Source organism: Andrena cerasifolii, chromosome 11 (assembly GCF_050908995.1).
Source record: "Andrena cerasifolii isolate SP2316 chromosome 11, iyAndCera1_principal, whole genome shotgun sequence".
Classification (NCBI taxonomy): domain Eukaryota; kingdom Metazoa; phylum Arthropoda; class Insecta; order Hymenoptera; family Andrenidae; genus Andrena; species Andrena cerasifolii.
Genome location: NC_135128.1, coordinates 5490535 through 5512027, shown reverse-complemented (window position 1 = coordinate 5512027; position 21493 = coordinate 5490535). Strand labels below are relative to the sequence as shown.

The window sequence follows — 21493 nt, the reverse complement described above, 5'->3', positions numbered from 1 at the left end:
AAAGTAACGACGCGCGGAACGAAGACGCGGTTGGCAATGGGAGGGTGGTATGTGCAAGTAGGGGCGAGTATTGGTAGACACAGATGCGAGGGGTGGTTGCAGGTTGATAGTCAAGACTGCCTTCAGATTCCAGAGTGAAGCATTGTGTCCCGAACGCGCATTGTCCTCCCGTCACCGGGAACTCGACAATGCCGAGTCCGTAAGTTAGTAACCCTACCGTAAAAACTTATCTCCACCCCCCCCCCCGAACCATCGACCTCCAGCCTCCGTGATTCCGTTCGATTTCCAACCTCCCGCCTACTCTTCCGCATTTCTGCCCTGCCTCGTCACTTTTACCGCCTTTCCTCTTCCCCTTGCCATCGGAACAACCAACGACTTTCCCCGTGCGGGATGTTCTTGTTCCTCCGCGAAAGATGGGGGTGGACTTTCGGCGGTTCTCCCTTCTCAGGGAGAATCGGTCTTCCAAAAATATCAGGAGAGCTTTCGATACCGCACAGCCGATAAGCGACAGCCTATCTAATTGCGTTTGTTTGTATCGCGAGCTCGTTAGGCGAAAATAAAATCGCTGGATGCGCTGCGACGTTCGTTTTCTAAGGACAGGCAAGCCGAAATGCTGGAGGAACGATTATCGCCGGTGTTCGGTCGGCCGAGTAACGCAGGGCACCCGTAACTGCGTCGATCAGCAGCCGAGTCGAAGAAGTCGATGGTCAGCATGCGGAGAGGCACTCTCGGGTCGGAAGTGAACGTCCTGGGGACCGGATACAAACATTAGGGGTTGGCGGGCGGTCCTCTCGTTGGGACTCAAGTTGCCGAGCAGCCGGACAACGCGTGGTCGCCGGACAAAGCTCTTCTAATTGTCCCCATCAACGACGAAGAATGGACCGCGGGCCTGCCGCTGACAATTTCATTTGTAATTTGCATAAGGCTTATTAAAATCACAATGGACGTGGACCCACGGGGATGCTCGATCGAGCTGGTCACTGGCTTCTTTTTTTTTTTCCCCTCCCCGATGGAGAATAATCACGACCACCGCTGCGCTGGTAATTGAATAAGGAGCAGGACACGCACCGAACGCTCGGCTCTACCGCTGCGGGAACGTCTTGTTCGCGGAAAATAACGAGCAGCAAAGTGATCGTGGATCTCGTAAACTTACGTGAGGGAAGGCGGATCCGGCCGGCTGTCTTATCCATGATTATATCCACTGGAGCACCTCGGCACACTCGCGCACTTGGAACTCGAAAGGAAAAGACGGAAACGAGAAGTATTTAACGTGCTCTAACAGAATCGTGACTCGTTGCGCAAGGGAATGAAAGAAAGAGCTATCGGCTTCGGGGCAGTTGTGAGATTAAAATGCGAATAACCGAGGATAAAACGGACGCGGAACGAAGCATTAATTAATCAAGGATAAAGCAGGCACAGAATTTATTTAACGATGCTTCCTCCGTGAACCGCGGCCGCGATAAGATTCCCCGTTTCCCGAAATGTGTCGCGCACGTGAAAGACGGCGCGGAACTGAACCATCTCAAAACGCTATCATATCGCGCGCCGCCACATTCCCCCACCAGTTTCTATCAAAATGCGTCTACGCACCTCCCGGCGCGACTTTGAAAAAAATCGTCCTGGAACCACCTGCGCGAAATTGATTATTCCCTGCAGCCTGATATATCACTTCCTCGCTGATTAACGGAAATGGAATGAATGAGCAGCCAAAAACACTGAAACTGGAAAGCGAAACGTGAATATTTTTTATTCCGTCTCCTGCAAGATACAAGCTCGCCGTGTGTAGAATTAATGCCTGACTCTGGGACAGCTGTTTTCCCAAACGCAAATGCCTAGTTGATTGTCACGGACGTATCCCTCCTCGCAGATGCAACCGCTGATGCACTTTTTCTTCCGAACGCAGGGCGCTGACTCCCAAATATCGATGTTATCGCAGCTCTTCTCGCACGTCGGATTCGCCTGGCACCAAGTGAACGTTTGGTGTTCTCCGCACGTGTCTTCGAATTCCACTATCTCGGGTTCTTGGAAATTAAAAGGACACAATGGATTCGTTAACTCTTGGCCTGATGAAAGGAAACTTACTGTGCAATGTCGCTGCCATGACCACTTCTCGATAGATCAGCGGGAAAATACTCAAGCCGATCAGGACACGATGCACGGAGAGCGTCATTATTCGTGGACTGCGTTAAAGAGATTCCAGTGGCGATCGGGAGGCTGTAAGTCTAAATACTCGGCCGCGAATGTCGAAAACGGTGCGCTGTCAATGGGAGAAGCAGCTCCAGTGGCGAGACAACGCGCTCTTCAAACGGGGACTCTGTAAATGACGCATCAGAGATAAAAACTGATGCGAAGTAATAGAGGATGGGGGAAACGAGCGTGGGAGGAATTTTAACGAGGCTGCAGAAGGAAAGATCTGGCGGTTTTCTGTTCTCGTGTTATGTATTTGCGGATCTTTGAATTGTACAGCAACTCGTTTACATACAACATATATAAGTGTCTTACTAGTAAATTACTTGTATGATACCTTAACATAAGTATTCGTAATAAAGGCGACGGGGGGCTGTGATAACGTGTTCCGAAAGAAAGCAGAGTATGGAAAAATCCAAGGATACTCGACGTGAGGAGAGAGAGAAACTATCCCTTTGCTAAGGAGTCTCTTCTTTGCGCTGGCGGTTCGCGATTTGAAACCGATGAAATCCGTAAATGATACAGCGCTTTTCCTCTTGTTAAGCGCTGGGAGGGTAGTTCGAAACGTAAGGACTTGAACGTTAAAGGCTCGACGATTCGGAAAAGAACAACTTGAGTGATTGACTCGACTACTCTCTAGCCCTGATAATGAATGATAATGAAAAGCCACTCGCGTTTACGTCAAATACTACGACCGAATACTTCCCTTCGAAAGTGCGCGTCGCAGCAGAAGCTTCTCTCTTTTTTTTTTCTCTTTTCTTTTTTTCATTTTTCTTTTCATTTCACCTTAATACTTACGCGATAATGTTCCGTTAAAAATAAGAAAACCGACGCTACGATACAAGAATAAGTACTACTACAGTCGAAATATCTGTAAAATCTGTTCGCTAAGGATTAAAAAAAAGAACGTTACGCGGAGGTTCTCGTGATTGCTTATCAACACCGCTGTTCGATCTTAACGAGAAACTCGTAATTACAGTACGCATTCACCTCGAATATTTACTACGTAAGATATTCATGCGCGCGGCATGACAGTCGAGGGAAAAGTCTCGCGAACGTACAATGATCCTCGTTGGCGCGACACGAGCGCGCGTGTTCGCTGTGTCTAACAGAGATTAAAACGAGGAGCATAGCGAAAGAAAGCTGGGCATTTCTCTCGACCGTCATGGCCAATTATTACATTTCTCTACGATAATCCCCTCTATCATTCTTTTCTTTTCTTCGTGTTTAATGTACCGAGTGCGTTCGGTACGACGATAGTATGAAGTCTATGTCTCACGTGTTCCGGGTCGATGTTTAACGTCGAGGAAAAGTGTAACTATATCACAGATGAAGGAGAAGAATCGAAGAAGCAGCAACGGCAACGGGGTTTCTACCAAATCTTAGCGGCAAGGGCTCTCTGCATTAAAACATTCTTGCTTCGCTGCTTCATGCGCTCAATGAAGTACTCCTTGCCATCCAGGTTATCGTCGACAGGTCCAACCTCCTCATTCTATCAACAAACGAGAGTTAGTTGGCTCCTAGGTCGCATGGTTCTTGCACGTGTGGCTCATCACCATCATCATCATCATCATCATCATCATTTCATCATCATCATTTCATCATCATCATCATCATTATCATCATCATTATCATCATCATTATCCTTATTATCCATTATCCTCATCATTTACTCCTCATATTTATCATCATCCGGATTATCATGATCGTCATCACGAAGGAGGCTGTTCTTTTGCGAAAGCCTACACAGAAGAGACCTAACCAACCTTGTTAGCTGTGTCGCCCCCCTCGCCCTCTCCCCACCTCTCGTAGTCATCGTCGTCCCTCTCTTCGCCCTCGCTCAAAGGTCCATGCTGCCTCTTACTAGGAGGCACGTTCGATCCTCCTCCGCCCTGTTGATGTTCCATCACGTCGTCTCCGCCTTCCAGCATCTTGTTGATCTTCTCCTTTGCCTCGTCCACCTTCCTCATGGGATCGGGCGAGTAGCTGCGATCGCTGTACCGATCGCGAGAGGCGGCACGACGGTCTCTGAAGTCCCGCCTGTCCCGGAAGTCGCGGAAGCCTTGCTTACCGTGGAAAAATCTGCCGCCACGATTGCCGCCGCGCCCACGTCCACCGCCGCGATTGTTGAAGCCGCCTCCGCGTCTGTTGCCGAATCGATTGTTGTGCTGATTGTTGTAGAACCGGTTACGATTCTGGAAGTTGTTGCCGCCGCCGCGATGGTTGGGGTTATTGAAGCCCTGGAAACGCGGCTTGTAGTAGGTGCCGCGATTGTTGTACGGCCGGAACTGCCTCTTTCTGTAGTAACTCCTGTCCCCGGACCTGCTGCGGCTGCGACTCCTCGTGTACGACCTGGACCGTGACCTGGAGCGAGATCTGCTGTAAGTGCCCGATGGGGATCGGCTGTATTTTCTTTCGTAGCTGCCAGATCTGCGGTTCGAGTACGACCGCGAGCGGCTTCTCCTGGGCGAGCGAGATCTCGAGGAGCCCGAGCTCGAGGCGCTACGTGATCTGCTGCGGGAACGTTTCGCTGGTCGGTCCCTGCTCATTCTCTTGGTCACGGCTCCACCTCTGCCAGACGACTCGCGTTTCTTGGGCGTCTGTCTGTGCTGCCGTTCCGCCTCGCTGTCCGAGTCCGTTCTGGGCCCTTTCGCCTGGTTCTGGTTCTTCGTTGGTGGAGGTGGACGCGGTGGTTCTGGTGGATGGCCAGCACCACTATTACCACTTTGCCCAATCGGCTGGAACTTGCCGCCGAGGTTGTTACTCGAGCTGAATTTTGCAGGTGTCGACTGTGGCGCAGATATCGACGGGTCCTTGTAAGACTGAAACTTGTTCTGCGGTTGTGGCGTGGGATATTTCACTGGTGCCTGTTTCGGCATCGGGGGCTCTTTAGGCAATGGTGGTGGAGTCGGCGCAGACATCGGTTGTGCGGCTGCTGCTCTTTTTTCTGCTAGTTCGCGTTGCATTTGCTTCCGTATGTTCATAGACTTCTCCAGGGCCGCACGCTGCAGCTTCTCTTCCAATTCGTTATCATCATCCTCCTCGCTGTCCAGGTTCGGTTGCATCTTCTTGCTCTCCGGGGGCACGTCTTGCCACTTTTGCGGCATCACGTCCTTTTGCCTAAACACGCGCAAGCAAAGGATACATTTAATGAGTAACTTTCGATTCACTGGTGAGTTGGTCACCCCAATGGTGTTGGCTCTTACCTAGCTGCCTGTGCAGCTTTCCACTTCGCGTTTAGGGCAGCTGTGTCTAGAGTCGGTAGCTTTGGTTCGGGATGGATCAATTGTGATTCTTGCTCAAATATGTCTGTCAGTGGCTTCCTTTGGATCTCTGCGAAAAGAAATGGAAATCAGAGTGCGTTAGATTTTAACTTGTAACGATACACTTTTGCTCCCGAAAATGTCGAGGGTTTTACCTTTGCGTTGCTGCGCAGTCATCGGTACTCTAGATTCCCGTTCGTGATACGCCTTTGAAGCCTCATCTCTCTCCCTCTCCCTCTCTCTGCGCAGCTCCTCCTCCCTTCGTGAACTCTCAGCGAGCTTCTCCGCGTTGCTAAGAGGGGAAGCTATGTCATTATACTGAGCTACATACCTAGTAAATATAAAAACATAAATAAAATACGGTATGTTAAAAACCGCGATTCCATTCATGTTTCTTTGAAAATTATATTAACTTCGGGAAATTGGCTAATGAAAGGCGAACTAAAAACACAACACGGGAAAATAATACCTGCCCTACGTTTACAAGTATCGGATACCGGGATGAAGTATTTTTTTATGAAAACAAGGAGAACAAAAAACGAAACGTTATCGTGATTTGGCCATAAAGGTTCCAACCTTTTCAAGACGGCAGTCTCTTTTTCAACTTTCGCATAATACGCGTTCAGTTTCGACTCCAATTGTTCCAAGTCCGGCAACGAAGACTTTTTCAACGCCTCCAAATCCCGTTCAAGTTTGTCCTTGTTTTTACGTTTCTTTCGCTCCTCCTTCTTCTTCTTCTTCCGGCTTTTCTTGTCCTCTTTCTCTTTGTCCTTCCCCTTCTTTTCCTTCTTCTTCTTTTTCTTCATTTTCTCACTCTCCGAATGTTTCTTTTCCTTCTCCCTTTCCCTCTTCCATCTAGCCGTCTCCTCCAAGAACTTTCTTACCTGTGCATATGAACAATATAATATCCAAAAAGTTGTGTGACACTAACCGAGATCCACCCAAGGAAATGTATAGTGTCCCCTTACCTTGTCCTCGTAGTCGGAATCATCCTTGGTCTGTTCCAAAAATTTCCGCACTTTTATTTCGTAATCGTCCATCTTATCGCGGGCGTTCGAACTGTAGGCAACCGGAGCGATCACGTCGTGCGCGGCTGTTGTGGCAGCTGGCGGATTGTTGTACTGGGCCATGCGTTTGCTGAGAGGTGATAGTGAGCCACGATGATCTTTCTTGTGTTTCCGTTTGCGGCTTGGGGAACGGGATGCCGATCGCGAGCTTCCCGATGAGGAAGAGCTGCTGGATTCCGAGCTCGAGGAACTTGAGGATCCACTTGACGACGAACTGGAACTCGAACTCCATCTCTGCCTCTTCTTCGACCGCGATTTCCTCTCCTTCTTGCGTTTCTTCTTCTCCTTTTTATTCTCGCCCACATCGTTCTCGGCCTCGAAACTCTTGAACGTGTCCAATGGATTCAAAGAGGATGTCAACGTCTTCGACTTGATGTACTCGATGGAGTTTCTGGCCTCCTCGTGGTATGGAGCGATCGCCAGGCAGTTCTCGTACGCTTTCTGCGCGTCTTCGTACTTTTTCTCGTCTTCGTAGCTTCGACCCAACGCTACGAGCGTCTCTGCCATATACTTGCGGGCGTTCGCGTGAGTCTGGTTCAACTTTAGCGCTGTCTCGAAATCATCGATCGCTTTTTTGAAGCTGCCGCTGTTGGCGTATCTGTAACAGTGAATCCGTATGAAATGAGTAGGCACATAATAGCTCGAAAGTTTGATGCATAATGTTCGAAAGTGAATAAACTTACAATGCACCACGAGCCACCAGTCCTTCGACGTTTCGTGGATCCACGGTAAGTGCTTTGTTCAGACACTGGAAGGCTTCTGTATGACGTCCAGCTTTGAAATGGTCTATACCTTCGGCTACGCTTCGGAACGCCCACTTACTGGCCTGTGCTTGTCTTAACTCTGTCGCGTATTCATTGGGCGGGAACCTTTCTCTGTAGTGAGGTATTTGAAGATTGTAGTAGGGAAAGTGTAACTAGCCGCCCGAGAGAAGAAAATCTATAAAGTCGATATATTACCTTAAACCAACCATATTGGAGTGGTTCTCTTGCCCGAGACCCATCAAGTCGCAAAGATATTTAATGTTGTTCGGATTGTTGAAGCCAGTACTATTCTCCAACATGTCATCGTACGACTGTCCTTTGTTGTCCATCGCTTTCCTACACCACAGAGAGAAACGATCGATTATTAAAATGCAAAGATCTCATTTGGACCTTTGCCAATAGAGGATACCAGAGCTACTTCGTTAACGGTAAAACTAAAGACTTGATAATCATGATGACCGAATGCTCGTGCCACGTCCCTCGGTTCGTTTTCCTGGCAGAGGATTTTGTCTTATTCTGTACAGAGTTTTTCCTTCGGTTATTTGTTTCTCGACATCTCGTCGTCTTATCTATAGCTAAACATATTAGTATGCATGCCCTTTGCTGCTGTTCCTCGCACGTGTGCTAACGTGCGGCACACCCTTATCTTCGCCTAGTTTCGTTCCGTTCCGTTCCGTTGGCCCCTGCGCAACGATTTCAGTTCTTCTCTTCGATCTGCATGAATTATTCAACGATACGACACTAATTCCAAAGATGCTTCAGAAGGAAGGATTTCTTCCGTTCGGAAGGAAGCGAAAACACATTCGTCGAACACCCCGTGGTATTAGAGTCGATCAAAATCTACGTTTGTACCGTTAACAAGCAGCAGGGGTCCAAAACAGGGATACATTGCAGAAAGTTGGTAGGTTTCCTTTATTACCAGATAATGTCTTATTTATAAATTTACAATGGTACACAACCTCATTATTATGTAAACTCGTCTCTCACCTTTCATGTACCGCTAAGACGTATATTTCTAGTATTTTGTATCATGTCTGTAATCAGAGGATTTCTCAACACAAAAGCACACAGCCTATCATCAATCGACGGTGGTTTGGTATTTTTTATAAGTTTTTGGTGCGATAAAATAAATTGCATAGCCCTAGGATAGGTTGGGAGCCACGCCTGAGTATATTTTATCTTCCAAGTTGACCAAAAAAATGTTTTTTTTAGATGTAGGTAGTACTGTCGCCTGTTTTTGCATTTTGTGGTGTCAATTCGAACATGACATCATATTTTTTATATTTTTTTATTTGTCAATTTAAGCTGTAAGTTTAAATGAGGCATTATTATGACAAGGCGCGATTCTTTTGAGGCTTAAAGGTAAAGGTTCGGGCGATTAAGATTTTAGTTGTTTGGTCTCTGCTTTAAAAAAGTTTCCATTAATTCCATCACAATTTTACGACATCTAACTCTCCATTGTGCAATATGGTACATATGAAGAATATATCGATATCACACTGACAGATAATACAATCCAACTTCTCATTAAATTTCAGTGACAATTACTTTGGCTTACAGAACTATTTTAAAGGAAAATTTCAAGGTTCGTTTATAGGCTGTTTCTACACGTTCTCTTACTTGGCTAAAAACAGTTATCCTATTCTCGTTCATTTGTCGTAAGAGACCAAACAACAATAAATCATTATTATACCTACCGTCTGCAGCACTCACTCTGACCACCCAAGGCTCAACATCTCATACTGGAAATGCAACCTCAAAAGACACTGATGTCATTTGGCGCCATAGTTTGGCTGGTGCTTTGAGAGTAACATATCACAAACGTAGATAGAATATTGTGCGCAACAGAGCCATGTCAACCAATGCTCAAGGTTTGAATCATTTGTATCACATTATAAACTCATCATCATACTGACTATCAACTTTTACGTTACTGAGAGTGTCTGGCACCTAAATTCATAAAAACGTGTAAGAGGAATCAAATCTAATTTACCTTGTTTTGTTAGTATCACAGTGCATCTGTTAAATCTCAACTTCTTTCGGCCACCATATCATATTTCCTTACCTTCTTTTTTTAACGAAAGGAACATTCAAGAAAACACTAATGATGCAACAAGTCTGTACCCTCACTTATTATGCAAATTACAAACAAGATAACTACGCTGTCGATGAAAGATGCATTTCGATCACGGTTAACATTAATATATATCGATCCTAAATTCTCGAAACTACCATTGTCGGGAAGAATTCCCCCCTGCCTCCGTTAGTGCAACAGTGCTCTCAAAGTATATCGCAATAAGCAAATAATCAGAGAACGGCTTTTATAGCTCGAACAAAATATTTTCTGTCGAAAGTGCTACAGATGCATCGCAAGACACTTTTTACCACTTATATCGTGTATACAAAATTTCCTATAGTGATGTTCATGTCAATTTATAAGAGTTAGTGAAGCATTATAAGATACAATGAATAAATGTACTTATCCAGACGTTTCTGTTACTTACTTATAAGCTTCCGGAAGGTCATCGGAATGGATAAGTCCCATAGGTGGGTGTGGGGCTTGCCCTTCACGGGCAGGTACGTTCATAACTGCAACAACTCGCTCGGCTTCAACGTTAACTTCACTGACTACGACGCAGATGAGATCATTTGCCATGTAGCCTCTTGTAACACCCTTCTTGTCGACCGCCGGCACTGTGGCCGTGTTCAATATCAGAGCCTATTTCACCATAAAACATCTACGTTATCCACCGATAGAAAAGCGGACGAGGCGCGTCCAATATCAATGATGACGAATGTTTCAACGTACCTTAACTCCTAAGTCGGTAACTACCCTGGGGCAGTCGCTGCAGTTGCAAAGCACCTTCAGAAGTAGCCCAGCAGCACTTTTACCCATCACTTGCGCGTAAATAACATCACCAACGACCAAACTCTGAAGATGATAAGTATTTTATTAAAGTCTCTCGATTATATTAGATGCTTCGACTCGTGCCTCGAATGTAACAAATAATCACCTCCAAAAAATTTCGAATGCGCTGAGACTTTTCCATGGTGACAAACGTGTCAAGGCCTGGCATTGTTGCATAAAATTCTGAAATAACATACACGACGCATTAGATTGCACACGATTGCGCAACGTCGCGACTATTCGATAGGAAGAGAAAGAAAATTCTACCTTCGTCCCCCAATTCTTGCTTAATGGGTTCGACTGTTCTCTCCAAATTTGACTTATCATAGAGGGCGTCTGCCTTCTTTGCAAGGAACTGCTGTAGCTTCAGCCTTTTTCCTCTATCACCAAAACTATTCGAAAGAGAAGCATCCAAAAGTTAGCGCGCGCTTCGAATTAGAGAAACAATTGGGCTGCTCGAGATCGTAGCGAGATATATATATATTTATATATATAGCTACCTAAGAGTCTTTTGTCGCTGTTGATAGATCTCAAAATTTGGTTCCTTGAGATTGAGCATGGCCAGCTCGTTCTCGTTGCGTTCTCCCTCCCATACTTTCTGCAACTGTTGGCCATGGTAGTTCAATGCTTGCGCGACAAGGCGCGCATCCATTGATTCCATTTTGATTCAGTACTGCAAGCAACCTAGCCCTGCAATACTACGAAAATTGGCAGATTCGTAATGTTTTTCCATTTGAGGGACTCCGCAGGCTATAATCTGAATGAATTTAATAGCTGCCACTCTGGCCGACCGACCGAATTTGGCATGCAAAAATGGACACTGTCCAGCACAGCCGCCACAGACACACGTGTTTTTCGCAATAGAATAAATCGCTTCTATCTCTCCACGGTGTGATATCCAGAAGGAAATGTGGTATTGGGACCGATTTGAGCGGTTCCCTCGAATGCTAGCAGCAAAAACGTATCGGCCTCGCACGGTTCCGAGCACCGTGAATCGTATGTACGTATCTCTATGTATCTCCAAAAGGGGGTGGTAGTCTGCGCAAGAACACGCTCCGACGCAAAGCGAATTACCAAGAAGACTAACCGGTTCCCTGAACGGATTTACCTGCAGCCGTTGATATTCCTCCGGCCAATCGTAACGACCACGTAATAGAGCAAATCCGTGGAATACTTTGTTATGCGAGAGAAACGCTCGGATTAGGAGGAAAGGCGCGTTATATTGATTTATCGAGAACAAGATGGTCGTCGGGAAGCCGGATTGCGAAGGCAGACTGCGCCATGACGCCTCCCAAATGGCCACCTCTTTCATTCCGACGCTCGTCCACGCCCGTTTTTTTCGTGGGCATGCTAGACCAGCCAAAAAAGAAGCCGTTTTATTACTCACCGTTACTCCCGTATTATCTTCCGACGATCTGTTAACGTGTTTTCCAACTATATCACGGTCCGCTTTGTAACATCGTCGACGATTAAACAACTGCGCGCCTCTATTTCACCATACGCTGCACACAAGTCACGATTACGACAGAACCGGAAACGATAGGCTCGAACACGCCTGCGTGAAATCGACTTCCTCCTCCCCTTTCGAGAATCGAAAGTACACGCGTCACTTCCGGTTTGGCGGTTCAATTTGAAATAGCTTAATCTACGTTTTGTCGATGTTAAACATTTGAATTATATTTCAAAGGAGAAAGACTGCTATATAAATGATAACCAGTGTAACTTTTATAATACTTCTATTTGGATATTTCCGATACGGTACAAAACTATTGGCTTCAATGGAGTTTTAGGTTATAAAGGTTTCTATATCTTCTTATGATATCCATAATATTAAATAGATGGTTTGGTTTGATTTATTTTAATTCGTTGTTGTATATTTGATTTTGATATCACGAATATACAAATTGCTTAGTAATTCACTTATTGCAGCTTCTTAGTTTTCTCTATACTCTTTACATCCACCTTCCAGTAGTATAAAATTTGCGCAGCTATTACAGCGTTTGCACAAGTCGAGCATATGTACATTATTATCATTGTCGCGTCTCCCGTTTCTTGTATGGAAGTAAATATTCTTGCCAAAGAACCGAAGAAAAGCATGAAACCAGTTGCTGCTGATAACTGGCCAGTACTTCCATTGGAATAATTTGTATGCGCCTGCATTAACTAAAAATAGTATGGATTATTAGTATCCGCTATCTTGGTATGTATTATAGAATGGCCTACATTCATAGATGACCCACCTTACTGGTAAGTACAATGGGTATATTCATCGCCTGACAAGTCCAGAGAACATGGACTGGAGTTAACCCGCTAACAGCAGTGATTACTACTGCTAAATACGCAGCTAGGAACGCAGTTGCTTGAATGGTCTTACCACTGAAATGCATCACTAAGAATGCAATTGCTAAGGTTTGAAATCCTAGGAAGACTCCGTCCCCCCAGGAACTGAAACACATTGGGCGGCTTATACAACATGATCTATGATCTGCGTCCACCATTTATTTCTGTAAATTGTATTACCTAAAGGGAAAGCGACTAACAAAGCTGTATGATACCATTGCAGTGATGGCGAACAGGTCCAACAACACACTGAGAACATTAATGCCTTCTGCGCTCTTGCTCTGAAGGATTTTTACAATTTGCGGTACCTTCACTAGAAGGAAAAAGCTGATGTCATTAAGATAAGTCAGTGGAAGTAATAAGCAGTATTTGAATTTCTCATAGGTGGACACCCATAATTGCAGTAGTTGATACCTGACCGATATTATGCCCTATAAACACAAATACTGCTGAAAAATAAATGATCTAACCGAGAAGCGATCCGCTGATTATCCCGAGACCCAGAACTTTGCTGAGCGTCGCTTTGAAGCATCCCACTGAAACATGTTTGAAATTTTCATGTTTTACTGTAAGTGGCTCGTATTTTCTTCGTAAAAAATTCATTTTAATTCTGTGAGAATTTATCTGTATCGTCGGCGAAAGAATAACGACTTCGAATTTATCGTCGGATAAAAAAGAATTGAACATCGCGCGGAAGCATGATTTCGATTACTCGAAAAAACAAGCACTTTTACAAAGTTTGTTACTCGAGGAATTAAAATTAGGAGAATAGGGAACGTTAAATAAAGTTTGTTTTTGCAAATGGGTAAAAAAAAGTGTTGCAAAACTACTTCGTCCAAACACTAAAGTAGTTTCCCGATTTTGAATTCTACGCTCGTAGTGTTCACGTGATGGTCCAGATGGTACAGCAGTATGAGACAACACTATGCGGACTAGACTAATTTTACACTATCATTCTATGATAAAAGAATTGAATAGTAATGCTTAATAAACGAAACCGATGTTGTTACCGTGGAAGAAATTGAAGTCGTCGAAGTACTCCTCCATACATTCTTCCGTGAACAATAAGAGAGCCGAGTTTTTCACTATCCGATTCATGTTTGCTACAGCACACGTCCGACCGAGCCGCACTACTTCGAGGAATGTGAAGAATGAATGAATGATTTCGGCTGGCTTCGATTTAGCATGGACAAGGTATAGGATAGACTTAACATCTTATAGACGTTGTCTCACACGAACTGAAATACCGATTGAACGTAAATAAGCGCTATCACGTAATGTTTAGTTTCAATTCGTACTGTTAATAGCACTGTAAAGAGATTCCTAGGCTGTACTTCCAAAAACCCCCATGCTCCGAATTGGCTGAAATTCTGGAAACAGTTTCATTTTGCATAGAAATAATGTTTGCGAGAAGGATTTTTCTTGTTCCGGATATAGTTCTTTAGCGCCCCTTTCGGCTGGCACCCTTATGCGGCCCTGCTTTTTCTACACCACAGAAGACCTATCACCTTATGGATGTTCGTGTCGCCACCCAAACTGTATTACCGACCCATAATTTGAGGTCTGAATGTAGTGGCATCTGCTCATGAACAGCGTCCAACTCAGCAACTACTCTGAAATGTGTCAAAATGCTGAACGGTGTGTGTACTTGTATACGTGTGACTTGTTTAGAGAGAGAGTTTGACATAGAGGGTAGACTTTTGCTACGCTATGCTTTGACTCGGTTTGTCAACGACTCATGCGGATTTCTCTCCGAAAATCCATTTCGGGGATCAAGACACTACGGGCACAAAAATGGTATTTTTTCAAAGCCCGTGCAGATGACATTGTTTATTAGTACTTTGCGTGTAGTAGAACCTTTTCACGTATCGTACGCCGAAAAGTATTAAAAATTCACGCTGTTACTGACATTCCCGCAACTTTCTAATGCACTGTTTAATCATTCTAGTGAAGTAACAATAATTGGGTTCTACTTGCTCCGAGTATTAGTTTACGGCCAACACTGAAATTTACAGTAAAATCTAATTCATAAAAGACTCGCAGAAGGTTGCATGATGCATGAGTATCGTGGTGTGCATGGATGCAACTGCGAGTCGAGTTACTTTTGAAACCCGCATTGGGAAATAAAATGTTGTCTAGCCCTGAGAAATTCATCGGTTCAGTGAAATGTGTGCACGTCATAGTGCATATTATCTCGTGATTTCTCAATTCGCGCATCAATTTCATCGATTACTGGACCATGTGGGAGGCCTTTTAATAGGATTCCATTGAGATATAACCCGTTGTTAACATTATTTGTCATAGCAATAGCAACTGGAATGGATATTTTAGCGGAAAATCCATTTTTGCCGAAGAATTCGTTGGATTTCGCAATTGTGATTAACCGTCGACCTTGTTTTGATCGGGGTACATCGTTTCTCGAAGTCTAGGTGGGGAGCTCACGGAGCTCCATGTACTCAGTTGTCGTCGGCTGTGATGCCAGATCGGGGACGGGTTCCCTCGAGAATTTCCCCCACCTCGCGCACACTACGCCGGAGCTGCGTGTACGTGAGCTCGACGCTTCGGAGTCCAACTCACGTACACGCAGCTCCGGCGTAGTGTGCGCGAGGTGGGGGAAATTCTCGAGGGAACCCGTCCCCGATCTGGCATCACAGGTCGTCGGTCCTCCGGGCCTGGAGGACTTCCGGGGACCCTGGAGCTGCCGAGCCACCTGGACTTCCTGGACTTCTTGGACTTGCTGGGGACCTGGTCAGGGTTTCAACCCGCGTCCATCCCCCTCCCCCCGAAGCTGCCGAGCCACCAGCAGAGGCGGATTCAGGAGCCTTTCGTGGAGGAGGCGAATTATGTAAAAGTACATAAGTACAAATTTCTATGTTAAATAAAATTGTTACTCTAACAGAATCATTTGTAAATCGCGGGTTTCGAATGACCTAGTTTTACCCGTGGTGAATTCTAATTGCTACCACGCGTAGCGTTACAATCTGTTTCGAGACTTCACCGTAACGTAGCACGTGACACGAAAATGGTAAGGGGGCTCGCGAACCCCCGAGCGTGTAACACAAAATTACATTACGTGATAGGTGTATCCTATACCTGGTCTGTGCCAGGACCTGGTCTGTACCTACACTTCATTGATGATGTGACCATGTTCTTACTTAACGTTAATATGTTCATTTCCTACGTTATGGACATTATTTTGAAACTATCTGCATTTCCTATAAGAACAACAAAGTGGCGCCATCTCTGAATTGAATAGAAAAAAATTTGTATCATTAATTTGGAAGCTTGATGCATATGGGAAAGGTTAAGGTCCTCACGATTGCAAAATGGCACGCGGATAGTAATATTAATTAAGGGATACATAATAAAAAAATTTATTCTCGGCCAACGATCGTATTGAATAACGATGGCGTCGGCTTACATTAAAGATGAGCAAGGTAATAACTGTTTTCGCTCGACTCGAACGCTTCAGTTACATCGGCGAATGAACTATTTATAACCTGTAAGATGTAAACAACCTATATTGCTCAAAATGTAAGCCGTATTTCGATACTTGTAACTTGGTAGAACATAACTAAGTATCAAGACAGCTTGTGACAGATGAACGTTCGGTTTAATTTGACCGAGATTGACCGATATGAAAGAATTAGTCAAACGTTACAAGCATTTTAATTCAGGAAAGTCGCTTTCTTTGTTTTTATTTGTATGAACATTTTCATAGGTGGAACATTCATCCCTGCCAGCCAACGTCCAGATGGCACGTGGCGTAAGCCACGCCGCGTTAAAGATGGCTATGTACCACAGGAAGAAGTTCCATTGTACGTGGCAATCTACAAAACACATGGATCCACCTCTCTTTCGCATCTGATATCCTCGTTATTGTCTTTTCAGATATGAAAGCAAAGGGAAACAGATAAAAAATAAACCCATATATCCAATAGGCGCGAGTCCAGAATTCATTGCAGAGCACAAAGCTAAGCACGAGGCACTGCTAGCAGCTAAGGCTAAAGCAGTGCCTGGTGCGCAGGTTAAAACAGAAGTTAAAAAGAAGAAGAAAAAAAGTAAAAGCAAAACAGCTGAACGTATAACCGAAGACTTGGCTAAAACTACGGTCTCGGAACCGGAACAAAAGAAGGAGCCAGTGTTGCAGAATAATAAAGCGCAATCCAATGCGAAGCCAGTACAGAACAGTCGAAATTCGCCGCCTAAACCGAGTCCGGCGAATCAGTCTGAAAGCACAGTGCCAGAACCACAGAAGAGATTAAAGAATCTGAGGAAAAAAGTCAGAGAGATCGAAACTTTGGAAGAGAAGATAAAAGCGGGAACGTTAAAGAACCCAGAGAAGGATATACTTGAGAAGCTGGCGAGGAAAGCTGAGATCTCGAAAGAGATTAAACGATTAGAAGCGAGTCTATAGAGGAGAAGTGTTGAAAAAAGAAAAAATATATTTACACGCTCTCATTGATCATCACTTTGTAGTTGTACCTAAATGAATGTGTGTTTCTCGACTTTTAAAACAATTCTAATACAGTCTTACATAATATCATACTTTTATCTTCTTTATACCATAAATGAATGGCAATATAAAAGAAAAATGTACATTTGTATGTCAAGATTAAAATTGAATACGATTGAAGTTGGTATGTTATGATGTCACTGTGTGAAAGACCAATCGATCAGATTTTAATAAAAATAAATTGTTTTGCATATTCTACGTTGTTATTTATGTCATCGGAAATAAATATATCGAAAAACAGATTCATCTTTATTCATTACATTTTCAGAGATATTAGCGTCACTCCTGCCAAATGCTAGGGATTTTGTATTCCGACTAGCTGTATTTTTCTTCTTGGCAAACGACAGAAATTATACCTCGAATGTTTTGTAACTATTGTATACAATCGCGTATCGTCTGTAACAAATGTGAAAAATGTAGATAAATTTGATCGGATATTTCGGCGGCCTGGCATTAAACAGCGGCGTGCATGGAATCGCATTAACATTCCCTCGACATCGCGTTGTTTATAATCAAAATGATATTCGGTGGAATCCAATCGACGAAAAGATCACGGAGCAGATTGAAAGGAACGTTCGTCGGTTGACTGTCGGCAAATAGATCGATGAGATCGAATTAATTAGAATTCAATGCCTCTCGGCGATAAACCCGAATGTGTCAAGTGTGGGACGCGAGAGACCCCGCTTTGGCACTCCACCGAGACCGGTAACCTTTGCAATACCTGCCTTGAAGACGAGAGAAGCTCCGAGACGAATCCCGCCGCGAGGAACGAGGAGGAGGACAAGGGAGGCTTGCTGAAGCCTACCAGAAGAAGTACGAGGATCACTAGATACTGTAATTCCAAAACGGGTATCTCGCACAAGATCCTGCCCAAGGGGAAAGGACGGAGGAACTTATTCAAGAAAACTGTACGTGCACTTGTTCCTCTACTAATTAACTTCACACGCTCTACATTATTTCCTGTGCCCTGCAGCCAGTTAAAGCACCAACGGCCACAGCAACTCCGGTCACCAGTAGCTTTGTGTTCTACAAGGGCACTTATTTTCAAGTGGGCGATATAGTTTCTATGCAAGATGTCGATGGAGGAATTTATTACGCTCAAATACGAGGTTTACTCACAGATCAATACTGTGAAAAAAGTGCTGCTGTGACTTGGCTTCTGCCTACCACGGCGAGGTAAGACACTAAGATATATATTTATGAGCCTATTGACTTTAGATTATAAAACATAATCGTTCTTTATGTCCAGCCCACCACCGGATGAAGGATTTAGTCCCGAGACCTATATTATAGGTCCGGAAGAAGATCTGCCGCGTAAACTGGAATGCATGGAATTTGTAATGCACGCTCCATCAGATTACTATAAGCTGAAAAATACACTGTATCCGCCAGCGCTTACGGAGAGGGGTACTGGATACATATGGAGTACAATTAGAAACGAAATTGCTTTGTCCAGGAAGTAATTCTTTATTTCATAACTCTGTTATTTCGGAGCTGTTCGTGGCGACACATTTGTTCAATTTCTTACAGGCATAAATAATAAAAAAGACACGGTTTAAAGCAATAAGACATAAGTAATTAAAGTGTACTGAAGATTCATTGGTAATCTTTGGGAAATGAAAGTTCACTTGCAGTATTATAATATTTATTAAATACTTATTTCATACAATATAACATCGATATCTAACATCTCTGATCATTCAGTAGAGAAATTATAATTTTATGTGGATTACACAATAATGGAGATTTCTTTTTTGGTACAATATGAATGTAAAATACTGAATTAGTATTTTTAGATTTACAAGTCTTTACTTTTTCGCGTATGTCGATAAATGCACTTTGGTTATTTCTCATGTTCGAAAGTTGGATATTTATAGATCCTGTTTAAATTTCACAATAAAAATCATCTTCGCTCTGGAAGTGATTTTTAGCAACCTCGAGAGTCAATGCAGTCTTCACTGTCTAATTCTGGTACCGTTGGGACGAGACGTACGAAGTGTTCGTGGGCAGTATCGGTGCATTTTCGTTCACTTGTAGGGAGGGGAAAAAAACCCTTGTTGCGGTATCGGTTGCACTCGGAATCGTAGAGGAAACCAGTCAGCTCGGGGCCAACGAAGTAACGGCTGGTCAGAATTTGAGATCTTTTATAGCCTGCGGCAGGTCAGGCAACTTCATGTCCTTTATCTGCTGCGGTATATTCATATTCTTGACAGCAGAAACAGCACGCGCCGGCGCTGCTGTGATTCCCGCCTGCACATACCATACGGATGGAAACAATGGAAAACGGAAAAACTTTTAAGGATGTTCGAACTTAAATTAATTAATAGAAGTAAAGACAAATGAGTAGCTACGCAATACATGTTTTATTCTTAGAGCATAGCGACGTATACATTTGCATTAAGGCACTGTTATCCGAGCAGACACTTACAAACGATAGCACCGTCATGCGTGTTATGAGTATTTATCTTTTAAAGCTACGAGAGACTTACGTTTTGAAATTCTTGGTAAAAAAAAAAATATATAAAAAAGAAGAGATCACAGATAAACTATATAAAGGAATGAGAGTGTACAGAATGGTCTGATCTTTTTTTTACTGCCGATTTACTTAGGGAGGGGGCCCCAGAAGGACAAACGGACGAGGTGAGCAAGATCGTCCTGATTTGTAAGTTCCCTAAAATTCATGTTAGGTCAATCAGTCCTACCACCATATGGAAAATGCTCTACGAAACATTCCGATACATGCACAGCTAACGAATAAACTGCTATAGCTGTTAACTTCTTCAAGCCCAGGCAACTATTATCGGCCAACTTTAAACGTCGGTTGTAACTACATTTCACCGGCGCGCCGTTACTTTACTGAGAAAACGAATCGGGCCCGAAAATTTGAGGGATGTTTACACAAATTAGTTGACTCGAGTTGAACTTTCAACGCGGTGCTATTTTTATATACAAAATCCGTTATTTTCGATACTTGTGAACTGTACAACTAAAGCTTAAACAAACAACACATGTACCTGTCTCTTAAGATATTATTTATAAATAAACTACTTACCTCTTGCTTTTCCAACTTGTTTTGATCTTCGATTCTTGTAAGTATTTCGGTCATATTGGTTTCTAGAACCATTCCACCCATCACCAACTCGTTAAGTATATAATGAACTCTATCTACGTGAAAGATAAGATCAAGTTCACATACATTTTCAAAGCATTTGTCTAGAGTTTCAACGAAAACTTGTATCAAGTCTAAAATCCCCAATTCTGATTCTGAGCTATCCACGCAGAATACAAAATACAATGTTGCGTAATGCCGATATATCAATTTATAATCGGATCCGCCGATCAAGCTTCCACCCTCCAGAAAATTACAGACATTGTCGTCTCTTTTGGAAACCAGTTGAAATGTTTCTTTTATTATCTGTTGTTGCATGTCCTCGTTCTGAAAGGAAACAAAGGCATTATCGATTGAATCCGATAGGGATAAGTAACAGATACTATCTATCGATTATACTTACAAAGTATTGATAGAATTTCGAAAGCCGGGGTTTCCCATGATTGTTGAATACCAAAATAGCCTTAATCATGGCTGATGATCAGTAAATCTGACATACGCTAATGCATTTGTACATAGGAAGGTTGAAGCTTCAAATCTCTCTTTTCTTTTCTTTCGAAACGCGAGAGAAATATGACTAATTAATTCTTTTCAAACATCACTTTATCAAGAATATTCGTGTTGATTATCGGTTTAAATAACGCAAATTAACGACAACAATTAAAGGAATGAAGGGTTCATCCTTGTCGACGTCAACCTACTTGACTTTCTCTATACACTCTGCACCGCTCTGCACGTTCTCTTCTCTCTCTTATCTTCCTTAATCTGCTCGCTTCGTGACAACGTCATACGACAGTTAAATAAGGAATTGCAACAATTCCAGGCGTATAAATGAGAATAATCAGGTATAATGAACCGAAATCACAGCCGGACAAGGCTCCTCTTGGTAATTGTCCCTCGTTCCATGCCAACACTATATATTATATATAGTGTTTGTATGGATTTAGCTTTCGCTGATAGCACAGTATGCCAACACTACAATTACCATCGAATAAAGGGGTAAAGCAGGCTAGGCACAGCACTGCACGCTTGTGCATGAAGGTGGCGCGTAGGCGCTTCCGTAGCATGAAGTAAGAGTAAGGAGACTCATCTGCCTACACGGAAATATGTCTGCACCGTTAGGAACGGTGCTCGAAAAGAGAGCACCGTAAAAAACGGTGCTGGGCCCATTCACGGCACTGTTCAGCAACAAAAGCATTCACAATGGTGTCCAGCACCGAAAATCAGGGGGGCCAAGCTTCCCTCTTACGAAAGTTGAAGCAGAGTTTGTAGCGCCTCCTACCAATGAGGTGCGTACTAAACTGTGAATGTGTGAATTGGTGTGAATCGGGACGTATGT

The 21493-nt window shown here is 43.7% G+C and overlaps 6 protein-coding genes across 11 annotated transcripts; 2 read left to right on the top strand and 4 right to left on the bottom strand.

Annotated features, from left to right (window-relative positions):
* Positions 1-1722: 1722 nt before the first annotated feature.
* Positions 1723-2309, bottom strand: LOC143374586 (serine protease inhibitor). The gene is made up of 2 exons (XM_076822837.1): positions 2083-2309; positions 1723-2021 (listed from the first exon to the last, which is right to left on the bottom strand). The coding sequence occupies exons 1-2, from the start codon at positions 2168-2170 to the stop codon at positions 1789-1791; spliced, it is 321 nt and encodes a 106-aa protein (XP_076678952.1). The 5' UTR covers positions 2171-2309; the 3' UTR covers positions 1723-1788.
* A 111-nt stretch (positions 2310-2420) lies between these two features.
* Positions 2421-11737, bottom strand: LOC143374543 (uncharacterized). Of its 5 annotated transcripts, XM_076822737.1 has the most exons (14): positions 11577-11737; positions 10690-10887; positions 10457-10581; positions 10296-10372; positions 10091-10213; positions 9786-10000; positions 7477-7617; positions 7201-7392; positions 6419-7115; positions 6027-6334; positions 5606-5781; positions 5394-5520; positions 3954-5307; positions 2421-3679 (listed from the first exon to the last, which is right to left on the bottom strand). In XM_076822737.1, exons 2-14 carry the CDS (start codon positions 10848-10850, stop codon positions 3560-3562), a joined length of 3816 nt encoding a protein of 1271 aa, XP_076678852.1. In that variant the 5' UTR covers positions 10851-10887; positions 11577-11737; the 3' UTR covers positions 2421-3559. The 5 variants fall into 5 exon arrangements, with proteins under 5 accessions (XP_076678852.1, XP_076678851.1, XP_076678850.1 ...); XM_076822736.1 differs by having other exon boundaries at positions 2421-5307; positions 5606-5742; XM_076822735.1 differs by having other exon boundaries at positions 2421-5307; positions 6027-6325.
* A 171-nt stretch (positions 11738-11908) lies between these two features.
* LOC143374669 (mannose-P-dolichol utilization defect 1 protein homolog) lies at positions 11909-13807 on the bottom strand. 2 transcript variants are annotated; one of them, XM_076822962.1, is made up of 5 exons: positions 13540-13807; positions 13000-13065; positions 12710-12856; positions 12430-12634; positions 11909-12352 (listed from the first exon to the last, which is right to left on the bottom strand). In XM_076822962.1, the coding sequence occupies exons 1-5, from the start codon at positions 13578-13580 to the stop codon at positions 12110-12112; spliced, it is 702 nt and encodes a 233-aa protein (XP_076679077.1). In that variant the 5' UTR covers positions 13581-13807; the 3' UTR covers positions 11909-12109. The 2 variants fall into 2 exon arrangements, with proteins under 2 accessions (XP_076679077.1, XP_076679076.1); XM_076822961.1 differs by having other exon boundaries at positions 12710-12842; positions 13540-13800.
* A 1965-nt stretch (positions 13808-15772) lies between these two features.
* Positions 15773-17287, top strand: Pym (partner of Y14 and mago). The gene is made up of 3 exons (XM_076822959.1): positions 15773-15966; positions 16251-16347; positions 16421-17287. Exons 1-3 carry the CDS (start codon positions 15936-15938, stop codon positions 16944-16946), a joined length of 654 nt encoding a protein of 217 aa, XP_076679074.1. The 5' UTR covers positions 15773-15935; the 3' UTR covers positions 16947-17287.
* A 117-nt stretch (positions 17288-17404) lies between these two features.
* LOC143374613 (GATA zinc finger domain-containing protein 1) lies at positions 17405-20112 on the top strand. The gene is made up of 3 exons (XM_076822851.1): positions 17405-17953; positions 18019-18221; positions 18295-20112. The coding sequence occupies exons 1-3, from the start codon at positions 17675-17677 to the stop codon at positions 18506-18508; spliced, it is 696 nt and encodes a 231-aa protein (XP_076678966.1). The 5' UTR covers positions 17405-17674; the 3' UTR covers positions 18509-20112.
* Positions 18674-21084, bottom strand: Or (AP-3 complex subunit sigma-2 or). The gene is made up of 3 exons (XM_076822853.1): positions 20558-21084; positions 20098-20481; positions 18674-19295 (listed from the first exon to the last, which is right to left on the bottom strand). The coding sequence occupies exons 1-3, from the start codon at positions 20624-20626 to the stop codon at positions 19173-19175; spliced, it is 576 nt and encodes a 191-aa protein (XP_076678968.1). The 5' UTR covers positions 20627-21084; the 3' UTR covers positions 18674-19172.
* Positions 21085-21493: the final 409 nt, after the last annotated feature.